This window comes from Cynara cardunculus (assembly GCF_001531365.2).
Source record: "Cynara cardunculus var. scolymus isolate 2C chromosome LG 16, CcrdV1, whole genome shotgun sequence".
In the NCBI taxonomy this organism is placed as follows: Eukaryota; Viridiplantae; Streptophyta; class Magnoliopsida; order Asterales; family Asteraceae; genus Cynara; species Cynara cardunculus.
In genome coordinates, this window is record NC_037543.1 from 15,906,829 (window position 1) to 15,934,128 (window position 27,300).

The 27,300-nt window shown below is 35.1% G+C and overlaps 1 protein-coding gene across 3 annotated transcripts; it reads left to right on the forward strand.

Moving 5' to 3' along the window:
* The first annotated feature begins 308 nt into the window (after window positions 1–308).
* Window positions 309–15,422, forward strand: LOC112499707 (chaperone protein dnaJ 1, mitochondrial). 3 transcript variants are annotated; one of them, XM_025103037.1, is made up of 19 exons: window positions 309–471; window positions 572–650; window positions 2,960–3,046; window positions 3,153–3,244; window positions 4,692–4,775; window positions 4,894–4,932; window positions 5,073–5,192; window positions 5,288–5,329; window positions 5,417–5,504; window positions 8,620–8,684; window positions 8,835–8,897; window positions 8,984–9,056; window positions 9,802–9,890; window positions 10,054–10,125; window positions 11,409–11,465; window positions 12,297–12,345; window positions 12,537–12,606; window positions 13,721–13,810; window positions 14,831–15,422. In XM_025103037.1, exons 1-19 carry the CDS (start codon window positions 415–417, stop codon window positions 14,859–14,861), a joined length of 1,347 nt encoding a protein of 448 aa, XP_024958805.1. In that variant the 5' UTR covers window positions 309–414; the 3' UTR covers window positions 14,862–15,422. The 3 variants fall into 3 exon arrangements, with proteins under 3 accessions (XP_024958805.1, XP_024958803.1, XP_024958804.1); XM_025103035.1 differs by having other exon boundaries at window positions 14,870–15,422; XM_025103036.1 differs by having other exon boundaries at window positions 5,082–5,192; window positions 14,870–15,422.
* Window positions 15,423–27,300: the final 11,878 nt, after the last annotated feature.

Genomic DNA, 27,300 nt, shown 5'->3' on the forward strand with positions numbered 1-27,300 from the left:
GATTTCATGTTTGTTCAATTTTTGTTTGCTTGTCTTTGTTGCTAGAAAGAAACCCTAGCCGAGCCATGAAAGTTGTTTATTCTGTCAGTTGTTTATTCTGTTTTATTCTCAGGGGTAAATTGGTCATTTATGTTATTCAGACTATGATTCAGATAGAAAAGTAAACATCAACATAAATTTATCCAGACAGACAAATTTATCCATACAGGAATTAATAGAAAATTTGGTAATCAGCCCCTAAGTTGTTCTAACAAACACCCCCTAACTTTGGTTCTGGGTCTCAGCCCACCGCCCGACCGAAGAACTTCTCTAGCAAGACGACCGAAGAAGGAAAAAGACACAGAAAAATATCTCATTTCTCCATCTGATTGTTGGCGCTAATTGTTTGTATGAATTTCCAAGCCTCCTCTTCAAATGGGCGGATTTAGTTGGCTAAGAAATCGGCCAAAATCTATTTTGCAAAATTTCTTGGTAAAGTGTTAAATCAAGAAGTCAAAAGTTATGTTTCCCAATAACGAAATTTCATTTATTGAGGTTTTTCTTGATTAATTTCAGTGTTTTTCTGTTTCAGTATTGCCAGCAGCATTTGCTTTCAGTGGAATCAGTATGCGGTCATGTAGCTTTGAAGGCTCCGATTATTCATAGTCGAGGTACGATTCACGTATGCGTGCTCTGCACGCTGTGGTTATGTTTATCTTGAAGTCGGAAAAGTTCATTTTGTTAATTTATTATGAAGTGGCTGCGGTTTTGGAACGTTTCTATTATTTATTTTGGAGCTTGCAAATGTAATGTGATGATCATGGATATAATTGGAAACCCTAATTTTGATTGTGAAAAGAGTCAAGAAGGTGGGTTGAGGATGACAAATGAACTCATGGTTGGTTGTTAAACACAAACAAGGTTGTGAGTTTGAGTGCATTCACACTCCCTTAGTGCCAACCTCTTTGGAGAAGTGGAGAAGGAGACTAAGGACCTGCTTGTTATTTTAGAAATAAGTTATGCCTGGATAAAGATGTTCATATGGGTGTAGTTTCTGCCAAAAGAAATGGTAAGGAATAATTGATGTAGTGAAGATAGTGGTGGTTATGGTCGAGGTGAGGTGGCAATGAATGGTGGTGGCCGATGGTGGTCGTGGAGGAGGTTGTTGCAGTAGAGGAGGAGTTGAAGGTGGCGAACGGCAGTAGTGGCGGTGGCAATGGACGGTGGTGGTCGGTGGTCGACTATGGTAGAGGTGGCAATGGACTTGGTGGACGGTGGTTGTGGAGGCGGTGGAGGATGTTGTTGTAGTGGAAGAGGAGGTGGAGGTGGAGGTGGCCACCGGTGACCGCCGGTAGTGGTGGCAGCGGCCGAAACTAGCGGTGATGACCATTAAAACAAATACCATATTAAGGTTATATATCAAACTATTTAGATTAGTATTATTTTAGTTTCTGTGTCATTCTTGTCCCATCTTGTTCCACCTCTTTTGTCCCATGCTGTCCCACCTTGTCCCAGTTCTTGTCCTTGTCCCATGTCGCGCCAAACGTGGGACAGTGAGTTCTTGTTCTGTCCCATGCTGTGCCAAACATGGGACAGTGGGTTTTGTCCCGTCCTGTCCTGTCCCGTCCCATGTACCCAACGCAGCCTGAGTGTGCTATGCCGGATATACACGTGGTTTTAAATATCGTTTGAGGCAGCCCAAAACCGCATCTGAGGCGGCGTCTCTTGGACCTTGGACGAGGCTTATGCCTTGGTTCAATGAGACATGAGGCGTTGTTGAGGCATACGCCTCAGATGATTTGCTTTGGTAATGGCTTTTTTGGCTTTTCTTATAAGCTTTATGACAATAGTTGTACTTCGGTATATAGTGACCTTTTATTAATTTTAAAGAGCTATAGGTCAAAGCCCAATAGCCCCAATATGAACTTTTAATATTTTAAAATCCAAAAAACTAGTACTTTCTCCTCTCAATCAAAACATGTATTTTGACCCTTCCTCTTCCTCCAAGCAACCAATTTTTCCACACTCCCTCATCCTATCTCATGGTTTCACTCTTTCCTCCATCAAGAACCACTAACCAGATCCTCTTAGTAATTTAGTATGATATATATTGTATATATGTTTGTGTAGTATATATACAAATTTTTGGTGTATATATATGTATACTTCCACCTCGGGGCTTACGCCTAGGCCCTATTCTGCATTTTAGAACCTTCATATGCATTCTGTCTGAGTAAGTGGTAAATAAGTAATTTTTGTTTGTTATATGTGCTTAATGGGGATGTGGAAAGATCTATGATATGAGAGGGGTAGGATGAGAAAATAATGGTTTTAATGGGGTAAGCATAACCGTAATGATTTATCTATTTAGTCACTGGCTTATTGATGGAGTCCTAAACAAATACTCATATATAGTTTGCTGAAGGAGTCATCCAACCCATCAATTTATTTAAGTTCTAAACAAACACTACCTAAGACATTGGTTGCGGGATTGATTTCCTATTTCCAACTGCATGAGGGCTACATGGCCGTCAAACCTGCTGGAGGATTCTGTTCAAATTAATGCCATGAGTGTGAGTTGAATTTTCTTTTCAAAATAGAAGGATCCAATTATGCCAGGTTGAGTATGAAAAGTTTTTTGATTAGTGGTAAAACAGGAGGATTGTGACACTTTATACTTGAAAAGCAGTGATGTACATCTTTCTAGTTCACTTGATGGAAAAAGCCTCAGGAGGTGTTTGGTTAGAGGTATTAATTAGTAGTCAATGGGAATGAAAATAATAGAAACTGTTTGGTTTCCTATATTATAATGGGCTCATTCCATTAGAAGCCCAAAATTTCATTCCCGGTTAAACTCTGTCATTTTCATTCCTCGGCCTGAGCCAAACAGACCCTCAGAATCATCGGTGCTTGCTATTGCACTTCTAATATCTGTGGGTAGATGAAATCATTTTGAATATTTGTGTGATTTATTTGTCAGCTTTCTACAATATTGGATATGCTGGAAAGCCTACAGATTTTGCAACTATGAGAACCCTACTATTGAGGCGCTTTATCCATGCTACAGGTTTATCTCACGATATTTTTGCACTCTTTTCCAATACTTGAAAAGTACATTTCTTTGACATGTATAGTCTATTTGTTCTAGAACTACAACTTTCTAAATCTTTCAGGATCTCGTACCGCAAGTGAAGGAGACCACTACCAAGTTCTAGGTGTTCCTCAGAATGCTAGTAGAGATGAGATCAAGAAGGCTTTCCATGGTGTAAGTAGCTCCTGGATTTAGAAGTATGTTTGTTTAAACCCTGGCAGAACAGTTTTTCCATATCTTTTACAAACTGTAAGATATTTTTTTATTTTAACATACATATGGTTCCAACTTCCTAGGAACATCAATCTTTATTCAACGGAAGTATACTGGTAAGAGGCAGAATGCTATTAGGGTGCCTTTGGTACTCAGGATAGGATGGGACATGATAGAGATCCTCAACAATTGCTAGAGATCATTGGTCTTGTTTGCCATTTAGGATTGAACTGCTGCAGATAACTTTCATGATAGACTGACTACATAGAATGATGTGCTTGATGAGGGTGAATGTTCTAGATCTGAGTTCTGAAAGTAATCAATATCAAAAGACTAAACAGGTGAACTGCAGGTCAATTTGATATGTAGTGAAAAGGTGAAGGTCAAAAAGATTCTAGAAAATTTACCCAAAAATAGATTCCATCTGAGTTGATAGGAAGGAAGTGGTGATTGTAGGAATTTGTAACCAATCATCATAGATGACGCAGTCATGTTATTTTCTTTGTTGAAATCAAGTTACGTTTTATCATCAGTACAACCTAATCCCAAATTTTACGACCTGCATTTAATTTTGGAAAAGAATTGCAAAAGCTCCTAGGAATCCTTCCTTTTTTTGACTTTTCTGCTAGATTTCATCTTATTTGTTGATATTGTAGTTCAACAGGCAGAGCACTGCCAATTTTGTCAATGCAAAACTCCCTTCATCCCTTGCTATGGTGAACCAACTGCATTCTAGAAGCTCAAATAGTTCAATAGTATGTGCCTCCTAGAATTATGAATTACACAGAAACAACCGCTCTGATCCCTGGGGAGAGGTAGGTCTGTGTACATCTCACCCTGACTCCACCCCCAGGTGGGATGTTGGGCTCATTTGGTTCTTTTGGTTTATGTTATGACCAAAACATTCGTTTGATGTTCTTGCAAAATTGCAAAGCTATGCACAAAGACATTTGTACTCAACCCTCCCAAACGGAGTAGTCTGGTTAAAATCCATATGAATCTCTGTGCCAGGAGATGGAAAACAATCTCAAAATTCAAAAAATTACTTGTGGGTGAGAAGAGACTATTAGAAGCTTAAAGCCATAAATTAGACTAGATGTGATCTATTAGTTTCATATACAACGAACTTTGATGATCCCACCAGAAATCATTGTTTAAAATTGACAAATGATAGGATCAAGCAGCTGGTAGGCTTACATATCTAAACTGAATTTGGCTTTTAGGTTTTTGCAAAGCAAAACCATTTGAAATTGCTAGTCTGGTATGCAATTTAATTCTTTAAATATTTGTTTTATGGTGTTGGCCTATGAACTTAAAATAATAAAGGAAAAGAGAATGAGAGCTAAACATGTTCTATAAGGGAATTGCGTCAGGCCTGATTCTTATATTTTCACCTTATGCTGTGCAGCTGGCGAAGAAGTATCACCCAGATGCAAATAAAAATAATCCCTCAGCAAAAAGAAAATTCCAAGAGATAAGGGAGGCTTACGAGGTGTAGTTGTAGTTTCTCTGTTCTTTTCTTGCTTAGAAAGATCATGCACAACTAAGTATATGAATAAATTTTTGAACATTTTCTGGTCAATTTCTCTGTTGTGGATGGTCAACTATAGGTTCTGCAAGATTCTGAAAGGAGAGCTGAATATGACAAGGTAAGGCTTTTTTGGGTCTAATTATGATTGCATCTGCTTCTAGTTACAAACAAACTCAACCCTAAAATTTTCTGAAGCAATTTTCAACTTAAACATAAAACATTAAATAACTAGAGGTACAAAGTTGTCTCTAATTACAGATGAAGCAGCAATCCAGGCGAAAGGAAAACATGGATTATTCTTCCGGAGGTGCCGGTGGATTCAGACATGCTAATAGAAGTGCTGAATTTTCTGATTCTTTCCAAAAAATATTTTCTGAGGTACTTGTTTTTATATCGTCCATGTATAACATTTTTTGTCGTGTTCAAATTTCTGACCTTTTGTTATCATACTATAAATTTTGAATATCTTGCAGATTTTCGATGAAGATGCAGATAATTTTACAAGTGATATTCAGGTTAATCACACTCCAATTGCTATTTGTACATGCAATTATTTTATTAAGGTAACGTGTCCAACATTTTTGCTGTTTTGAATATTTTAGGTTGAGCTGTCAATTTCCTTTATGGAGGCTGCTCAAGGCTGCACAAAACACCTATCATTTGATGCAAACATCCTTTGTGATTCGTGCAGTGAGTAGTTTACGCAATTTGATTTTTTCATGCAAACATCATTTCTTCTGGAAGCATGTTTATGCTTTTATTTATATGATATGTCCCTAGGAAGCGAAAACCTGTAGATTTAATGTTCGTCAATGGTCATATAGTAGATATCTGAAGTCATCAATTGGGAGTTAATCATTTACCTTATGAAACTTAGTATACAAGATTTATCATGTAATTATCTCCACTGATTTTATGCAAGGCAAAATTCTAATATGGCAGTCAACTCTTTTTTAGGTTGATTAGTCCAAAGCTGATTAAGGCTCAAGGCACACTTAGGCGAAAAGGGGTCCCGGGGCCTAGGCGTGTGTAGCGGGCCATGCGAGATGCATCTTATCAAAATACACACACGCAGTTACATGCAACTCAAATAGCATTATATAAAACGTAGTTCAATTTTCATTTTCAAATAGCATTAATATCAAACATGGCTCTTTCCTGACTAGTAGTCACTTCCCAATCCTCTTCATCATCAAGTGTGTATTCTTCAATGTCTTCATCGGATTTATACTCTCCATTGAGGTGGATTTTGGTTGTATTTCTAAGGGGTTTGGTGCATTAATCATGGGAGATGATAAGTCTTTTTTGTAGAAGTCTAGGAGATGAGAAGACTTGCTAAAAAAACAACACAGAGTTTCAGTCTGATTAATGAGGCGCCGCAGCCAGACGTAACACCCTAGCTTGCGTTGTGAATGCCTTGTCTTGATCACAAAAAAGCCCAACCTCTTGCACCTCAGCTCTTTTAGCACTATGGTTTGTCATGCTTTATAAAAGTCAAACCAAACCAAACCAAAGCAAACCAAACAAGCCCAGTGTATCCCACCCTGAGGTGGGGTCTAAGGGAGGTGAGATGTAAGAAGACCTAACGTCTACTTTCAAGAGTAGAATGGCTGTTTCTGTTCAAGACCTTTGACTTATGAGAAATGTGCAAATCAAGTAGAGAGTTTTTCCAAAGAAATAGAGGAAACGACAAAAGGTGAGGGTCTGGAAAAGAACCTGAAACAAGAAACAGTATAACATGAAAAGCAAGCTAGAAGTAAAAACATAGCCAAGTTAAGAAACCACATCTCCACCCTAACATAGGACTCTACCTCAACCCTCTATCTCTTTGGCTCCCATCTGTGCCGGCTACAACCCCAATCCTACTCTGCTACCATAATCTTTTCTCTCCACAGACTCATATCAGAGATAATGTCCTCGGAAATGCCTAAGCTCACCATGTCTAACCTCAGCTGCTCATCCCATGTCCTCCTCCACCTATTGCACCCTATACAGTCACACCTTCTATCATCCTCGCCCATAGTCACGATTTATGATGGATCTTTTTCTATCCTGTCAGAACTAGCTTGGAATATGCGTTGCTGTTTGATACATAAGAAATAGTAATTAAAAGTTTTGTTGTTTAATATGTGAGAAATAATATGCTTTGTCACCTTTTAGTGATCAGTGAGAGATTGAGAGTACTAAGCGTTGTATATAGCCAAGGAATTGTGTGTTGCGAGTCCTTATAAGGTATTACAGCGGTGTAAATTTTCATTGCCGTGATAATTTTTTTTGTTCTTACTGTCTTGCACTTGAATTCTGAAAATACTGCCAAGGGCTATAGTCCCTCCATCTCATGAGCACTGCAACATTTGACCCTACACACAAATGTCCAATACCTTTCCCCTTGTCCCCTAGATTTGAAAGAAAAGTAAATATTGTGATCGCCACTTTTTGTGTAATTTCTGCCAGCGGCCTAAAAATATCTGAGAAAAGGAAAAATTGTAGCCCTTGTGAGGCATCTTTAACAGATGCAGTTTGGTTCTATCTGAAGACCCGATGCTGACCTATAAGAAAAAACATGGATCAGGAACAGAGTATCATAACTATCGGCTTGAAGCTAACTTTTCACTCCATCTGAACCTTATACCTGGTACCCAACTAGTATTGTTATTTGTATCTGAACTGCCACAATTTACTCTGTCACAACCTCCTACACAATTATGGCAAGATGACCTTTTCCTTCCCCCAAATCCACAAATTCCCCTTTCTATTTTATTGCTATTGTTATTATTACAATCCATATCATAAAGAGGCTGAATACACATTTTCAAGATCAGGTGTCCTTATTGCTTAGTAACATTAGTATTGCAATATATGGATTATGAATCAGGTTGAATTGTCTATTAGCTTCAATAGACCAAACCAAACCAAACCAAACCAAACCAAACCAAACCAAACCAAAATAGCCCTCTATATCCCACGTGGAGGCAGGGTCCCGCCCCCGCTGGGGGGGGATGTATGTGGGCCTGACCTCTACTCCAATTAGTTGAGCCGCTGTTTCTGTGAATGCCTCCAGGTTTTCATGAACATTGTAAACAAAAATTAAAAACCTTAGTGATGTTTGAACCAAAGAACAAAAGAACTTATAGTATGTTTCAGATCAGTAAACTCTACACACACGTTCACTTAGGATAACTTAGTGCAACATATTTATATCTGATATGATGGCGATTCACCAATGAATTGGCGATTCAGATAAGATTCCTATTCGTTAATGGGATTTCTAGTCTTTTATTCATGAATTTGTAGGGAGCCGTCTGGTTAAATTGTGAACCATGGAAGCTTGGCATGCTTTATCTTCTTTCTTGCTCCCGTAGTATTCTAAAACACCCCTATGTACGTGTGCGTGTTTGTGTATGTATACGATTTTTGTGTACCCTAAATTATATATATATATATATATATATATGACTTAGAATATGTGTGTATCATAATCWGMATRTATTACAATAATATTACTGTACTGCTCTAATTGTAKTAGTTTATAAATACCATGACCATATTATTTTCTAACAATAGCAATTGGTATTGTATTACACGAGCAATTACAAATGTATTTTTTATAACTTGGTTGATACCTTATTATACATGTTGAATGTCAACTTGTTTTAATTGTATATAGAATCAAATGTTTTTTGTTTGATGGTTAAATCAGGATATAGTTGTGTTTGGCTGTATGTTATATCTTTTGGAATAACTGTTCAATGTATTTTAATGTGAATAAAATTAACGCAGAACTTGCAATTTTGATGTGATGCAGATGGGCATGGTTACCCTGTTAACGCTAAGGCAAAAAGTTGTCCAACTTGTAAGGGCGTGGGGACAGTAAGTTCTTTTTAAGTTTCATATTATTAATGGCCATTGGAACCTTCGGAGAAGGCTTTGCTTTAGCTGGAATGATTTAACAAGAAAATTTGAAAACTATTGCGTTACCAAATCTAAGTTTATTTTGGGTTCTTACCTGATTCCTTTTAGGTTTTTATTCCTCCATTCATGGCTAGGTGCAGCACTTGTAAAGGGTCAGGCCATATAATTAAGGTTTGACTTCTAAGTTTGATGGAAGTTTTAGCCAAAAATTTCAATTAACAAAAAGTAGGTCAATGGTTTTTAATCATTTGGTGCAGGAATACTGTAGGTCATGTGGAGGATCAGGGGTTGCTGAGGTAGTCAAGGAGGTTAAAGTTCCCATACCAGCAGGTTGTTGAATGTACTGTTGATTGACTTGAATGATTGTGAGATGATTTCTAAATGAAGAACCTTCAAATTTCTCAAAAACAATTCGGTTGCAAATTACACAGCAATTTCTGATAAGCAGTACTTCCTCCGTTCCAGAACAAGTGTCCACATTTCTATTCCCAAAATAAATGTCCACTTTCAGAAGCAAATGTCTACTCTCCAATTCTATCCTTAATTCTACTCTTAATTATGAGATGAGAAATTCTTACTCCCTTATCATTGATGGTAAAATTGTCATTTTGTTCATTAAAAAGTATAATGATTACAAATTACTAGAACTGTGTCCCCTTCTCATTGTGGACATTTATTCAGGATGGGGGGAGTATTTTCTCTTGATTTATTTGTGTGTTGGGAGGGGCAATGTATAATCTGCTATCTGGTTGTAATACGAATACGTACTGTTTAATTGCATCCAACATGTGGTGTTTTTGTAAATCTGCTCGTGTGGGTCCGATTTCACCGATTTGTGAAGTTTACAACCGAGAGTATGATAATGTTACATAATGTATGCTGATGACGACAGTTGTCTGCTCTATACCTATCTGTTCTTCATAAATGTTACATAAGTGTATTTTGGATGAAACTTTTTTCAAGGCTATTGTGCTTTGAATCATCTAGTTGAATATGTTGTAATAAGAAGATTGATTGATTTAGTTACTCAGAATGTTGACTATTTATCTTTTGCTTTTTGTTCAATATGAATTAGGCGTAGACTCTGGTGATACCATATCTATTCCAAGAGCTGGCAATGTTGGAAGACGGAGTCAACCTGGTACCTTAATTATAAAACTGAAGGTTAATATTAGTTATTTCAGCTATACTCTTACTTTTTCTTTATCTTTGATGTTCATGGCCTTGGTAAAGTGATCATGACCTATGCCTTTTGAATTATTTACTGATTTTGTTATTTATTATGCTTTTTAGTGTTCATCCTTCATTTTAGTGTTCTGGAATGTAGGTTGCTGAAGACGCTGTTTTTCAGAGAGATGGTGCAGATCTATATGTGGACTCAAATATCAGTTTCACTCAGGTGAGAACTGAACACTATATGCACATGCAAACGTATTTGATGATTGAACATTATGATACAACCTCCATCCCAAAATAAGTGTGCACTTTCAAAAGCAATTGCCTGCTTTTCCAATTTTATCCTTAATTATGTGATGAGAAATCCTCTACTCCCTTATTATTAAGGGTAAAATTGTCATTTAGTTAATTAAAAAGTCAAACTGTCTTTTTTCTTGTGGATATTTATTTTGGGACAGATGGAGTAAAACTTTGCTTGCTTGAGTGGGTTGCATCGTTATGAATTTTCAAACAAGCTCCTTACACTTGTTCATTACTTGAAGATAAAAGCTTTTAATTAGGTTAGTAACATATTAAGGTTACAAAATTGAGACAATATTTAAAATTGCTTTTTTTAATTAATCAAAACCATGAGCTATGTTTATACCTTAACTATCTACTAGTCCAAGAAAACAATTGTTGCTCTATATTGTACCGTGAAGGTTAGATGAAGCCATTTATTCTCAATATGACAAGAGAATTAACATATTGCATACATAAGAGCATTTGATTTAAAGAAAAAAAGTAGGGAAAACGTAATGAGTAAAAAAAGCACCATTTGTGGAGATGAGATCCAAAAAATGAAGATGGCAAATGGAGGAAAATGGGTTAAATAAGAGGACCCTAGGGCACCAATAGCATTACTCTGCCTTGGCTTTCAGTGCTGTGACAATTCATAATTGTTAGCCCAGTTAAGAAAATAATTCAGGAAAATTAAAAGAATAATATGCCAAACTAAAATGAGCTTCTATTTGTAGCCTAATTACTTTGAGAGTTTGAAAACAATCCAGCTGTGTTATTTGCCTAAATTCAGTTCATGTAACTTGCAATTATTGCACTGATCCGGTAGAAAATCTTAAAAGTTGATACTGGAAATCAAATTTGTGTCCTTCTGGATAGATCAATCTGGACTTCTGAAAATATTGCAAATCACAATCGAATTTTCTCCCCAATTGAGTTGTTAATCAATCAGATTTCCCATTTATAGGCAATTTCCCAATCCTTTCTTATTAGCTTGTAAACGGTGAAGTTTGTTATTTAGAAACGTAACTGTATCATAAGGTCATAACGATATAGTATCAGTTTTTTAATTTTTATTTAATAATGTCATATAGATAAAATTAGGTTTCATGTATTATTATGAGTAGTTGAGTACCAAATACTAGCATGAAGTGTTTCCATGACTTGCAGAACTTATGAGCATAGTTTTTCCAACCTTTCTCGCTGATTGAATTTTCAATTTGACAGGCGATTATTGGTGGTAAGATTGAGGTACCGACTTTGAATGGAAAGACGCAAGTAAAAGTGAGTTCATCTCCCCGTATTTATCGTATAGTTGCCATGTGCTAATTGATTTTCTTATTCTGCTATATTATCTTTCCAAAAGAAATTCTATAATATATGAACTGGGACTGGGAGGCTTATGTTTATATGCTTAATATAACTTTTTAGGCTCTCTTAACAATTATGTACATCCTGATTGAAAAACTGCATGACCTATAGAGCATAACTCGCTGATATGTTTGGAACATACACTATGCTTTTAGGGGGCATTTGGTTTGTTTCAGGAGATGAAAATGGGAATGGGAATCGGAATGTTGGGGAATGGAAATGGGAATGAGTTTCATTCCCCCCAGTTAGTTGATGAATGCTTCATCACCAGTGTCTAGTAATGTCATATTCCATTGCATCAAACCATACACCGCTAACGATTTCCATTTCCATTTCCATTCCCATTCCTCACCCCCACCCCTATTACCCCCAACCAAGCACCCCCTTAATAGGGATTTATGGTAGGCCTGTAAATAGTAAATGAAAGTTCCCATCACCACATATTTTGCTTCGTTGTGCTCAATATATTCATATCCAAACCACAATTCGTCCAATATTAGTTAAATATGAGTGCGGAAATTGTTATATTCGATCATTTATATTCATGACTGTTTTATCGTAATGGAGTACAGCTATGTTGTTTTTCTTGGATTTATTTGCTTAAATTAATTCGAGATTTCAATATTTTTGGGTTCTGAAATTCTAATCGGATATCGGTTACTTGCACTTACTGGCATCACTTGAGCAATGTTTTAGATTTTATCCTAGCTTGGATATGATAAACGGGTTTGCATATTTCCGCAGATACCCAAAGGGGTTCAGCCTGGACAGCTAACAATATTAAGAGGCAAAGGTACAAATTTTGTGTCTTGTTTTTCACTGTTAATAGATTCTTTTCCCTCCACACATACACATAAGCGCACAAATATACATATACATATCTCTATACATCTACATCTACATCTACATATGCATATGCCTATACATATACATATATACATATACATATACATATATATATACTTGCTATGTTAATTATGACAGGCTTGCCAAGGAAAGGATTTTTTGTTGACCATGGAGATCAGTATGTACGTTTCCGCATTCGTTTCCCTACGTAAGCGTTCTATTTGTTTAAATCTTTACATTGATACACATCATCTGAATGTAGTCATGCAATCTTATGCTAGTATGTTTAAGCACCAGTTTTAGATGATTTGTTCTGAATTTACCCCTGAAACTTACTGAGTTACTGGTAATTTTAAAAAAAATTCTTTAAAAGAGTGGAACTTAACTTGTATGTCTAGAAGAGTTCTTTTCAAAACAATACTTACGACATGACTAGTTCTATGATGTGAAAACTGAAGTAAGCATATTTTTCAGTTCCATCAAACAGACAAGAATTTTTTGGACATCTAGGACTTCCTTATTGTAATCTGTTTAGAGCTAAAAATGTAGAATCCAAGGCTCTTGGCATTGCTGCTGGTGAATCCTGAGAGGGTCATTTGGACAATAGTCATAAATGAGTTCTCAATTAGGACTATTTATGCCATTGACCTTAAATGAGATTTTATTTCACAAAACATTTGTCAAGTTTAATGGCATTCTCGTATATGGAAGTGGCATTCTTGGCAAGTTTAATGGCATTTTGGCATGTTTATTTCACAACATAACATAGGGTAACATTCTCAGACCTATGAGAAGGACATGGATTTAAAAGAAATTTTTGAGAAGGTGACTCAACGGAATATTTAGTCATAAAAATGCCTAAACTTGTCAATAGGTTATGTTATGAAATAAAATCTCATTTAAGGTCAGTGGCCTAAATAGTCCTAATGGGGATATATATAGTCATATGACCTTCCATGATTTGTTTTTTAAATCCATGACCTCCGGACCTACCAAGGAAAAATGGCTCCATACTCATAAGGTCATGGATTTAATTAAAATCTCATTTATGGTTATATATTTAAATAACTCGTGATTCTACCAACTGACCCTTTTCAATTAAGAGCATGAACTTTTAATATATTTTTTCACTCAATAACCTTCAAATGACATGCCTCTGGAATTAAACACCATGCTTCTGGTGTAAAACAGTCTTCTCCTGTAAAATCTTGAAATACACTAAGGCTAGTTTGTAAAAATGACTTCCATAGGAGTCATTTAGTTGAACACCCTAATCCATAGAATAATTTGTGCTAATTTGTTTTTCTGGGCTTATACTACAGAGTGGTGAATGACCGTCAACGTGCTATATTAGAAGAATTTGCCAAGGAGGAAATTGAACAGGCTCACAAGATGTCAGCTGATGGAAACTGGTGAGTGTCTATTGAAATTTGCTATTTGCATGCAGCTCTGATTTTATTTCTTTCTACTTTTTTTTGTGTCTATTTGAGTGCTTGTGCTTACAACATCAGGCTGCTGTAGTGAAAATGGGGGTTACTCCACAAAATAAAATTAACTATTTTTTTGGGATGTCGGAGCAAAATGTGACTTTTTTTGTGATTTAAGTTTTAGTTTAGCATTACTTAAAACCCCTTTTGGTGGCATTGATTATTTGATTTTTGCCTGCAAAATTTGATTAGTTTGTCATTCCTAAAGGTTATTTAAGATATTTGACTTATGTAGTTGAACACTCAATGATGTGTTAAGATTTATTTTTTTGATGAAGTTTTCATTTCCCCCCTATCCCATGAAGATTGCAACACTCCACTTTCTAGGGATATCATATGAAAATTGCCACATTATTTTTTTGAGATATCTTAATGTTAAATATTTCATTTGTATTTCATTTGTATTGCAAGTCATTTTAGATATTTGATTGATAGTCAAGCATCCACTCAAAACTATATGCAAAGTGAGATGTTGCATTTATCTTGGAACGACGACACTTTCTGTTTTAGCTTTGTTCCTCTCAAGAAAATTGCAACATTTCCATTTGGGAAGGTTTTCATATCAAATTTACATATTTGCCCATCATCATCATTGCAAGTCCTCTTTTCCTTTTCTTTGGAACATATATATTAGATATATCTGACAGGTGGTCAAACATTTTTTTCAAAACTATTGAGCCTGTTTCTACCTGATTCTCGGTCTCACCTCCATTTATCCTGACATCATAAAGTTAAATGTATAAAAATGAAAATGGAGAAAGCAAATGGATTGCCGTTAACCTCATTTATGAAACATAAGCTGTTTTACTTTGCTTTACCTTTGTTTTTGTATACAAGTGTCTCCTTACCCTACTTCCGTGTGGGATATACTGGGTTCGTTTAGTTTTGTTTATCTGTTTTAGGCATAGTCGTGAATGTGATGAACATTCTGAAATGGTTAAACAGGCTTTATCAGCAGCTATCTTCTACTGGTTGAACTTACAGGTGGCTTCAAATAACTGAATACGTTACAACCCCAAAATTCATGCTTGAATTCTCTGCCTTAATGCTGCTGCTTCTCTTCCTAAACAAAGTCTTGAGCTAGACCCTTCTCGTCATCCAAAATGGAGGTCAAAAGGTCAATTCGGAGTGTTCGTGACACATATTGCTGCCATGCCAGCATTCACAAGATGTACAGATACCATATCAATCATTTTCTTCAGAAATTTTGTCGACATCCCTCGAAGAAAGCATAGATTTGCATTGTTATTTCATACATGAAGTCATCTTTCAACTGTGAGTTGCTGCTTCGATTATTTCACATTTTTGGATGGTCAATAAGATGATCGAAATCTGAAGTAACAATTGTATTGAGCCTTTTGTACTTTGTGCATTAGAAGTTGTACGTTAATAATAGGCATAAACTTGGCTGTTTACATGATACCTTCAGGATGGATGGATGGATGTATACTCGATTCAGATTTGAATTCTGAATTTGGAGAACAAATTGGAACCCAAAAGTTCACTCATTTTTGCTATTGAATACAAAACCTCGTTTTATGTTGCATTTTGCTTATGATTGGTTGTCTTGTCCAATTATGCCTTGTTCTGTCAGGTTCTATGGTGTTTGGGATTGCTTATAAAAACAATTTATTGACTTATTCCGGTGTGACACCGGTAATAAACATTTTTTAGTGTTTGGATAAACAACTTATACCGATGCCAAACCGGTAGTAAGGAGTTTTTGAAGAAGTTAAAACACTTCTGACTTATAATAAGTTGATAAATGCTTTTGTAGAAAAACATAAAGTTGTTTCAAATAAGCAATCCCAAACACCCGTAATCCTTACCTAGAGATGATCAAATATGCAGTAACAATGATATAATAACTTGTATCTTGAGTAGTGAAAGTTGTTAACATGTAAAAGTCATTAGGTAAAAAGTAATAAAATATTTGAGATGTTACATCTTAAATATCAAAATTATAAATGGTAAAAAGAAATTGGAAGGAGAAAGTTCATAAGTTAAAATATACCTATTTTACAACATAATTTCAAAATTATAAATGGTAAAACTACGTCATACAAATTATAAATTAAAACAATGTACATTGTATATTCATACAATTTACTCTTTTCATTTTGATAGACTTTGTCATTTACTTATCGACTGTAGTTTTACAATTCAGTTAAACCAAGTGATAAAAAGTTGTAGTGTTAAAATCACCTAGGATGTTGGACAACTCTTAGGTGATAGTTTGTTTTTTCAGTTTTACCTCTTAATGACCATTAATCATTTATTCGTTCTGACGTTTTTAAATTCAGACAATTTGTTTTCTCAGATCCTCTTAACTCTTAAAATTATCTTGAAAAAGAAAGTGGTTGCCTCCCCCCTTAATTCCTCTTATTCGCATACACCCACATCCAAGTTCATACGCTTCTAGTTTTCTCAAGACATCTCCATCCAATCAGTCGATCTCTAAATCAATGTTGACCCAAATCAAGATGAAAACCAGTCGATCTCCGGGTATATCGATCTCCCCTCCGGTTTCTGTTTTGATTTCTTGGATCTCCCCTCTAGTTTTTGTGTTGATTTCGTGCATGTGGTTTGACCATTCTCCCACTACTAGAAAACTGGTTATTTCCGGCGGAAAAATCCACCGGAAAATTACCGATGGAAAACTAAAAAGTCGACTTCCATTGACTTCCGTCGGAAATCCGCCAGTAAATATATTCCGACACTGTTTCCGGCAGATTGAAACATTAAATTTTTACGAAATTATTAACTCTAATTACAATAAGTTACCGGCGGATTTTTGATTAATTTTTTATACTTAACATCCGCCGGTAATCCGCAAGAAAATATATAATTAAAAATTAAAATTTGTTATTTTAAATTTCCGGAGGATGCCGTGGCCGCCGGTAATTTAAAATAATAAACTATTTAGGATTTTTAAATTTTTTTATTGATTTCCGGCGGATTTTTGAATTTTTATTTTTTCTTTTTTCATACTTTTGGTTTATATATATATACATATATATGCAAAATATTGCAAGTATTTCACATTAAATGTATAGTGGATATAATTCTCTTATTGAGTCCAACACACACATACTGTTGAAACCAAGTGATAACACACACAACTCACTTTAAATGTGATGATTTATTCAACTAATCAAGCTGCCATTTATAGGCATACAAACGAAACAGACTCAACAAACTAACAGCTAAAAAACAGGAAACAAATCAGGACTAATCCACATACTTATTCAAACCTTAAACAGACTCAAGGACTTGGTCATATGACCATTGTAACCAAGCTTCAATATCCTCCCCTAAACTGAACTAGAGCTAGTTCAGTTTATTTTCTTCAAACCCAGTGATGCTCGCAACTTGCTAAAATCTTCTAGTTTGATCGCTTCGTCATTATGTCAGCTAACTGATTCTTAGTGTTGCAGAATACCAACTTCAATTCCTCTTGATTAACCAAATCTCTTAAGTAATGGAACCTTACATCAATRTGTTTTGTTCTCYTGTRMATAAYCGGATTCTCTGATAGCTTTATAGTTGATGTGTTATCGCACATAACTTCAGTTGCACCTTCTTGTTTCTCACCCAACTCTTCAAGTAAACCTTTGAGCCATTTGCAATGGCATACACAGTTGGTTGCTGCTACATACTCTGCCTCAGTAGATGAGAGTGTGACAATTTCTTGTTTCCTTGAACTCCAACTTATAGCAGCCCCACTGTACAAACATATGTAGCCAGACGTACGCTTTCTATCTTCCACATCCCTTGCATAATCACTATCCGTAAAGACTTTCAGTTTTTCATTTGACTCTCTTCCATAGAATAACCCATAAGTAGCTGTTCCCTTCAAGTATCTTAACACCCTTTTTGCTGCATCCAGATGTTCCAGCCTTGGTTTTGACATGAATCTTGCTACCAAGCACACTACATAGGTTAAGTCTGGCCTTGTGACAGTAACATACATAAGACTTCCTATCAACTTCTTGTATCGTGTTGGGACAATCTCCTCCCCTCCTCTTTCCTTAGTAAGAACAGCACCAGGCACAATTGGATTATCTACTGAATGACTCTCTTGCATTTTAAACCTTTCGATAATTTCCTTAGAATACTTCTTTTGGCAAATATGAATCCTATCCTCATATTGCTTTACCTTAACACCTAGAAAGTATTACATCATGCCAAGATCTGTCATTTCAAATTCCTTTTGCATAGATCTTTTAAAACCTTCACAAATCATAGTATTATTCCACACCCTTTTGCTAAACAAAGTATGATCAAACTGACTTTGTTTGAATCCTTCCTTCTTGAAATACTTCTCTATGCGATTGAACCAGGCTCTAGGGGCCTGTTTCAACCCATATAGAGCTCTCTTCAATTTATACACGTTTACTTCTTCTCCCTGTTTGACAAACCCAAGAGGCTGTTCAACATACACAATCTCCTTGAGCTCACCATTTTAAGAAGACACTTTTAACATCAAGGTGAAACACCCTCCAATTTCTTTGAGCAGAGATAGCTAGAATGGTTCGAATAGTGTCCCACCTAGCCACTGGTGCAAACACTTCTTCAAAGTCCACTCCCTTTTGTTGTGCATAGCCTTTAACCACAAGTCTTGCCTTATACTTATCTATATTCCCTTCTTCATTTATCTTGGTTTTGTATACCCATTTTATGCCAATAGTTACAGCTTCAACAGACATATTTACTAACTCCAATGTTCCATTTCTCTCTATTGCATTCATTTCATCTTCCATAGCTTTCACCCACTTAGCTTCTTTTCTTGATTCTTCAAAGGTAGTAGGATCTCCTTGAGCTGTATACATGGCAAATCCATCTTCTTCTTCTCTATATTCTTCTTCTGATAACTCCTGACCAGTTCTATAATCTTGCATCCAAACCGGTTGTCTTCTATTTCTGGTAGAGGATTCAGCTGCCATACTTGTGACTACAATATTTCTCTGATCTGCAATGCTTGCTTGTGGGTCTTCATCAGGAATGAGAGTACCACTTTCTTGAGCCTGTTCTTGAACTTGTGGTTCCATATCCCCATCTTCTTCATTGTCTGTAACTGCAACTTGATGACCAGGTTCTTCTTCTATTATCAATTCTCCCTCCCTTGTAGTTTCTTTATCCCAATTCCATTTTTGATCCTCTTCAAATATGACATCTCTTCTAATGATGATCTTCTTTTGAATTGGATCATAGAGCCTTTAAGCCTTAGAACCAATGCTTAATGCCAAACAACACACATTTCTGGCTTCTTGCATCTAACTTGGTTCCGACTTGGGAGGGAATATGGACATGACCAATACATCCAGACACACGAAAGTAATCAACATTTGGCTTCTCTCCAGTCCATAATTCTTCAGGAACCTTCTTGTCTAGAGCTCTAGACACACACCTGTTCATAATGTGACAAGCCCAGATAGTTGCTTCTGGCCAGAAGCATTTAGGCACCTGTTTTTCTACTAACAAACATCTCACCATATTCATTAGTGTTCTATTTCATCTCTCAGCCACCCCATTTTGTTGTGGGGTGTAGGCAGCTGTTAATTGCCTCTTGATTCTGTTTACTTCACAAAATTCAGTAAACTGATGTGAAGTAAACTCTCCCCCTCTATCGCTTCTCAACATTTTTATTTTAGAACCCACTTCAGTTTCAACCATTGCTTTAAATTTCTTAAAGTGCTCAAAACTTTCTCCTCTGTTTCCCAGCAAGTAAACCCATGTCTTGCGTGTGAAATTATCAATAAAAACAAAGATCTGTGTGCACAAGCTCTAACCTTTGAGTGGATCTCCAAATTGCCTTCTTTGGAATTGCTATCCTTCTTTGTTTCCCAACATTGCAAGTCTCACATACCAACGTTTTCCCACAAACTTGAGGTATTCCCTTCACCATATTGTGATACTGCATGGTTCTAATCGCCTTGTGATTCACATGACCAAATCTTTTGTGCCAGATGTGAGTAGTGTTGTCATCTGCTACCTGCAAGCAATGACCAATAACATCCTCTTGATGCCCATACACTATGAACATTCTGTTTTTGGCCACTGTTGACTTCATGATCAAACCTCTTCTTGGATGATAAACATGGCATACTCCATCTTCAAACACCACCTGTACTTTTTTTTTTCTTGAAGTTGACCCACACTAATCATGTTTGAAGTTAATTGAGGAACATAGTAAACATTTGTAAAGACTTGCGTGATGCCATCTATTTCAAAACGAACATCTCCCAATCCTTTTACCTCCAATCTCAGCCCATTGCCTAACTTTACAGTGGTTTGATAGTTTCATCCAGCCTAGTAAACCAGTTCTTCACACCTGTCATGTGGTTTGAACATGCAGAATCTAAAAACCAATACCGCTTGTTTACAACGGCATCGTTCTTCATGTGAGCCATAAGAACTAGTTCCTCATTCTCATCAAATTCTGCATAATTCACCCCCTGGTCTTCTCGAGGACATTCAAATTGAAAGTGTCCCATCAAATGATACTTGTAACATTTTATCGTTGATTTGTCAAAGTTTCCACGTCCTCTACCTCGTCCACATTCTCTACCTCTCACCAATCCTCCTCTACTACCTCTACCAAATCCACGTCCATAGTTCTGATCTTCAACGTGTAGTGCATGATCTTTTACTTCCTTCTTGACTAGCTTCTGCTCATGCACCAGTAATGAGCTTTACAACTCATCAATAGTGAATGTATCCAAATCTTTGGATTCTTCAATTGAACACACCATAAAATTAAAGTTTGGTGTAAGTGTTCTCAAGATCTTTTCTACCACCTTAACCTCAGTTATTTCTTCACCATTATTCCTCATTTCATTTGACACAGTCATGACTCTACCAAAGTACTCCACAATGGTTTCGCCATTCTTCATCTCTAAGGTCTCAAAACCTCTTCTTAACCTCTGCAAGTAAGCCCTCTTTACTCGTGCATTCCCCTTGCATTTTACCTTCATTGCTGCCCACAGCTGCTTCGCTGTATCTTTCTGCGAGATGGTCCTGAAAATATTCTTATTGATTGAATAGAATAGATAGTTCAAAGCCATCAAATCGATAAGCTTCATGGCATCCAGTTCCTTTCTTCTTGTACCTGAAATCTGATCTTCGGCATTGGGCTCAACATAGCCAGTTTCAATTGCCGGCCAAAATTCTTTCGATCAAAGCAAGTTCTCCATGACCATACTCCAATGATCATAATCCCCATCGAATTTGGGAATAACAAAGCCTTGTGACAAGTTTCCTTCAGTCATCTTGTCACTCTTTTCTCGAATGGATCACACAATTTTGCCCTGATACCACTTGTTGAAACCAAGTGATAACACACACAAACTCACTTTAAATGTGATAATATATTCAACTAATCAAGCTGCCATTTATAGGCATACAAGTAAAACAGACTCAACAAACTAACAGCTAAAAAACAGGAAACAAATCAAGACTAATCCAGATATTTATTCAAACCTTAAACAGACTCAAGGACTTGGTCATATGACCGTTGAAACCAAGCTTCAATACATACATGTATATAATACATACATGTATACAATACATACATATATACAAACACATTATCCGATGTCATCGTTATTATTGGACTTTAAAAAATATTAAAAAAAATCTTATTTGGATTTTTGGCAGATAAATCCATCGGAAATATTTAAAGAATAAAAATAATTATTTAAAAAATTAAATTAAATTTCCGGCGTAAAATAATTCAAATTTTTTTTCCAAATCTCGTTAATAATTTGTCATATATAGAATTATATGTATAGTTGTATGTTATATATATATATATATATATATATATATAATCAAATAATGATATTAAAAATGTAAATTCATATTAGAAAAAGAAAAATCATATAGTTTATCATTATAAAGATAGTTTTTGCTTAATTATTTAAAATAGAACTTAAAAAAAGGTAAATATACAAGTTCGGTTTAATCGTGAGTCCATAACATTTATGAATTCGTGAAACTGTGAGTGGTGTGATTAGATAAATCTACAAAAATGTAAAGTGTAAAGTGTAAAGTGAAAAGTGTAAAAAGACAAAAGATAAAAAAAACTAAATTTTTTTTTGAAAAAAGTCGCGTCTTATAAAAACGTGTGTCGCAACGCACCATGGCGTGAGCCACGCCATATAGAAACATTATGGGCCATTTTGTAACGGCGGAGACACGTATTGAACCATATCGTGCAATGGCTCACCTTTTTAATTTGACCAGCGATGTATATAATATGTGTTCGTGATTTAAAACGATAAAATTAGCATTTATATACATTCGGGAAAGAAACCGATCGCGCTTTGTTCTTGATTGGATCGTGAAATGCAAAAACCTTTTGGCAAAAACCTTCAATTCTCATAAACACGACCCCCACAATTTGTTTATCGTGATCTTGATTTGCAAAAATCAGTACAAAAACAAAAACCTATTTTTGGATTCAAATGCCATTGTCCCCGATAGGAACCTGGACTCATTTACTGCTTTAAATAAATAAAAAAGAATGTTCTTTCCATTATTTTTCTTGCTTAAGAAGTTTCATGTGTATGTATGGTTCAAGATTCCTTTTCCTTAGGCTTAGGATAAGATAGTGTCCTTAGTGCGTCCACTAACTTTAATAGTACTTGATTCTTTTATCTATACTATATTGTGGCCACGGAGGTTAAAATGCGGTAACTCTGGACTATCTGCAAAACAGGTGGTCGCCCTGGGATTAGTCGGCTCGCATAGCTGGTTGGATATCCAAGTTAATAAAAAAAAGCATTTGACAGAAAACTCATAAAAACCAGTTTTTATGCATGCAATACTGTTTATTGATGCATATTACTTAAAATTCAAGATTACAAATAAACTATGAGTAAGTACAACTTATTAAAACTTTATATTTGAATTCGTGTAACTAAATGCAGATAAACATAGTCAAATACAAGATAAACATTTTATTTTAAATATATAAAATCTAAAAGGATAATTATTAAGTTATAACATAATACTTAACTATTATCCTTATAAAAAATTATATTATTAATTCAAAAATAATTTACTTCATCATTAAATATAAATTAAATTATAATAAAAAAATTGAATTAATAAAGTTACACAAAATACAAGAACTTTTAAAAAGTTAATTTGATACTAATATCGATATATTTATTTTCAAAATTTTATGATATCTTCAAATTTATATCTTATTCAAAAATAAAAACTTTACTCATTTCTTAAAACCGCATAAACCATATTACAACATCTAATAAAACAAAATAAAACGAAACATTAACTTGATATATATCTTATTGTATTGTGCGAGTATTCTTTTCGTTATAAATATTGTAAATCCTTGTTAGCAATGATAATGAGAAAATCGTTTAAAAAATCTCTCTTTTATTGAAAACAAGATTTTGGGGGATTTGATGGGAGCGTGAGGAGGGGGAGAGGGAGGTGGTGGAGGAGGAGGCAGAGGAGGAAGATCAACAACTGGATCAGGTTCGAACTTGGCGACGACAGTGACGATGTTGGTGGCTCTTTGTTTAGCCAAGTTCTCAAGTTGGGTGGTGGTGGAGGTGGAAGCAACAAGGATTTTGGCAAGGCTGTCGGCCATGGCGGCCATAGATTCCTCCATGGACGGGGATCACGTTCGGGAGGCATGGTGATCAATGAGTTAGTCGGTGCACTAAGGCCACAATGGCATCCTGAGTCTAAGGATAAGGAACCATGAACCATGCATACACTTGAAACTTCCTAAGCAAAAAGAACATTCTTTTTTAATTTATTCAAATCAGTAAATGAGTCCAGGTTACTATCAATGCCGTTATAGGGATCACATCATGGTTTTTCAACATTGCACATATCAGCTCCATATTATTCACACATAGAAGGAAAGTAACAAAAAAGCATAAACAATTCATGCTTTTAATCCTGAATAATAAAATCGGGAAAATCCTAACTAAAATAAAATTGGGTTTATAGGACCAAAAAATAAAATGTCTTATGTAAAGGCGTTGTAATAAGTTTATATGACGTTTTTTTGACGTCGTAATAAGTTTTTTAGAACACTTTTAAGATAAAACGTCTCATTAACAACTTTATAGGACACTATTTGAAAAGTTGTCCTATAAAAATAAATGTCCTATAAAAAATGAGTTTATAGGACACTTTTGAGTGTCCTATAAAGTTGTTAATGCGACACTTTGTATTAAAAATGTTCTAAAAACTTGTTAAGACGTCCAAAAGCGTCATATAAACTTATTACATCATCTTTAGATATGACGCTTTATATTTTGGTCCTATAAATTAAGTCCTATAAAGCGGTTTATTGTGAAGCTTAGAGATTGGGGGTGTTCTATAAACTCAATTTTGTTGTAGTGCCTTAGGGGCCATGATGAATAGTTCTACGTATTGACCACTTAAAACCTACTAGATATAGTTTTACGTATCAGGTACAATTCATGTTTTCAACCCTTGGATATTTACGTCTTCGTAATTTCTTATTTTTACCACAGGGTAACAATTGATTTCATTTTCCGTCTTGCACCAAATAACTTGTTTCTAACTTGATTCATATATCTGATCAATCCAACTTATCTAGAAAGAGTTTGTCATGTACTTTTGAAGCTTAAGAAATTGTAATTCAAATTCTAGTCGACTCACATTTATGAGTTTGACCAATTTCACATGAAAAAATATGTCTCGTCATATTCGACTACATATTTGAATCATTATAGAGCAGTATATGAAACAAGATGCGAGACTCATCTGTTCTTTATGAAACAAGATTCAAGTGTAGAATTTGTACAAGATGGACTCAATTTACCATCTACCGCTTAATCCGAAAGTGGGACGGAATCACAAGAAGCTATATATTATTATGTTGTGCTTATTACAAGTTTCAAAAAACTGAAAAATCCAAATGACCGTATCAAACTTTATGAGCAATCAGTTACGAACTTGCAATTACCTATGACAAAGAATTTTTACGTGTGAAATACTGTTATCGAATTTTTAATTTTTAAATGACTCAAATACCACGAGTATTCGATTTGTTTTGCTTTATGTTTCTATTTATTTTATTCGGTTAAGGAATTATAGAAGTTCCTTATGAAATGCATTCTCCAATAATGATTTAAAGAATAACCATAAATAACCCCAACATATTGGACTCATTGCTTGCTCTTTTTGGAATTGTCAATAGCATGGACCAAAAATTCTTTCACAAAATTCTAAGCTGGCAATTGGTTCGCATAATGTGTTTGGATGAAATGAAATTTGTTAAAGAAATTTGACTTTGAAGGAATTGGAATTGAATATTGTCAGGTTTGACCATTGACAGACATTGTAATAGAATCTATTAAGGACTTGAAATCTGTTTGTTTGGTTCACAGAATGTAGCTTTAAAATTGAAATAAAATATTGGTAAATGAGCAAAATACCCTTTTTTGAATTTTTTTAAACTAAAAATACTTTAATAAAATAATTATTTAATATGTAAAACAATATAAAATACACAACCCAAATATAATCATAAACCAAACGACGTTACTAAATCGACGATGGTCGGCAGTGGTTCAGATGGTGGTGATCCGCAGTGATTCAGATCGATGGTGGTCCACAGTGGTTCAAATAGAGGTGGTCAGCGGTGGTTTAGATAGGTGGTGGCGACGGTGGTTGTTCAAATCGGTGGTGGTCGGTGGTGTCCGACGGTGATTCAGATCGATGGTAGTCGTCGGTGGTTGGCAGTGATCAGGTCCGTTTATGACATTTTTAAGACCCTGGGCCAGATGTAAAAAGGGGCCCTCGATAAGTACGATATTTTTTCAATATATTGTTTTTATCATCAAAAATAACATTGAATTCATATAAAACCGTTTTTCCGAGTATTCTTGGACGCATAATCAATCAATACTCAATTTTAAATTAATATTATGTACTAAAACATTTTTATGTAGTATTAGTAATTTGTTTCATCATAAAAAACATCCTATGTTATACTTTTGGCACATAGAATGAGATCATTTGGAGTCACAAAGTCGATTATTCTGATTTTCGAGTGACACTATGTAAATCAATGTAAATAGGTTGGTTTTCTATGTCATCTCATGTTAATGCTTTTTATCATCATTTTAAATTTTTATATTATGTTTTTGAATTTGAGAAGATTAACACCATTTGAAACTTTTATATTATGTTTTCAAATTTGGGAAGGAAAGAAAAAATGAGAAAGGAAAAGAAAAATAAAAGGAAAGAAGAAAAATAAAGTTTTTTATTCGTGTTTTTAATAGAGGAGAGAGGAAGGAAACATAATAAAATAAAAATAATTTTTGATATAATTTTTTTCCTTTCCTTCTCCTAAAAAAATCTCGAGAATAGATTATTTTTCTCCCCCCATTACTTTCCTACGTAAAATAAGACTCAAGAACATAGAGTTAGGGTTAAAACAAATTTTTATGGAATCATCGATTATATAAATTAAAAAACCTATGTTGATGATAGTTTGAGATCTTATTCTTCTCTAGAAATAAAATAGTACATAAGATTTATACACTAAATATTAGATAGGAAAAGAACAACTATGAAAAAACAATTATAGTTTTATTATTCTAAATATAGATATAAGTTGTACCGTCTTATATGATGGGTAATTTTTTCAAAAGATAGGGGTTTTGTTAGCTAATAACAAAAAATCTATCATATTCTAATATAAAAGTAAAATTCACGCGAGAATGGAACAATCAAAAGAGTCGATGAGACATAAATTATGGAGAATATATCAAAGTTTTCGAAGCAAGTAGTTTTAGACGTCGGTTTTATATTAAAAAAACTTAGAAAAACATTAAATAATATTATATAATGAACGACAGATTAACATCTTTATGTATTTTTTTCTCCAATATATTTAATTCATACATGTTTGGATCTTTAATAGTTAATGTAGTACAAAAATATTTTCTTGTCATATTAGATACTAATTTTTTATGTGTCTTCTATTATCTATTTTTTTTGAACTACTATTATATATATTAAAAAAATTTGGACCCCTAACTTTTATGGGCCCTGGGCATATGCCTGGCCCACCCTCCCTGAGGGACGACCCTGACAGTGATATAGATCGATGGTGGTCCATTGTGGTTCAGGTGACGATGGTTAGATGTGGTTCAGATCGACGATTGATCATATCGGTGATGGTCAATGGTGGTTCAGATCGACGGTGCTTCAGACCGATAGTAGCCGGCGGTGGTTCAGATCGATGGGTGATCCGTGGTGGTTCAGATGGCAATGGTCCACAGTGGTTCAGATCGGTGGTGGTCCATGGTGGTTCAGATGGCGGTTATTGGCGGTGGTTTATATTGACGGTGAATTAGATCAGTGGTGGCTCAGATCGGCAGTGGTGGTCCATG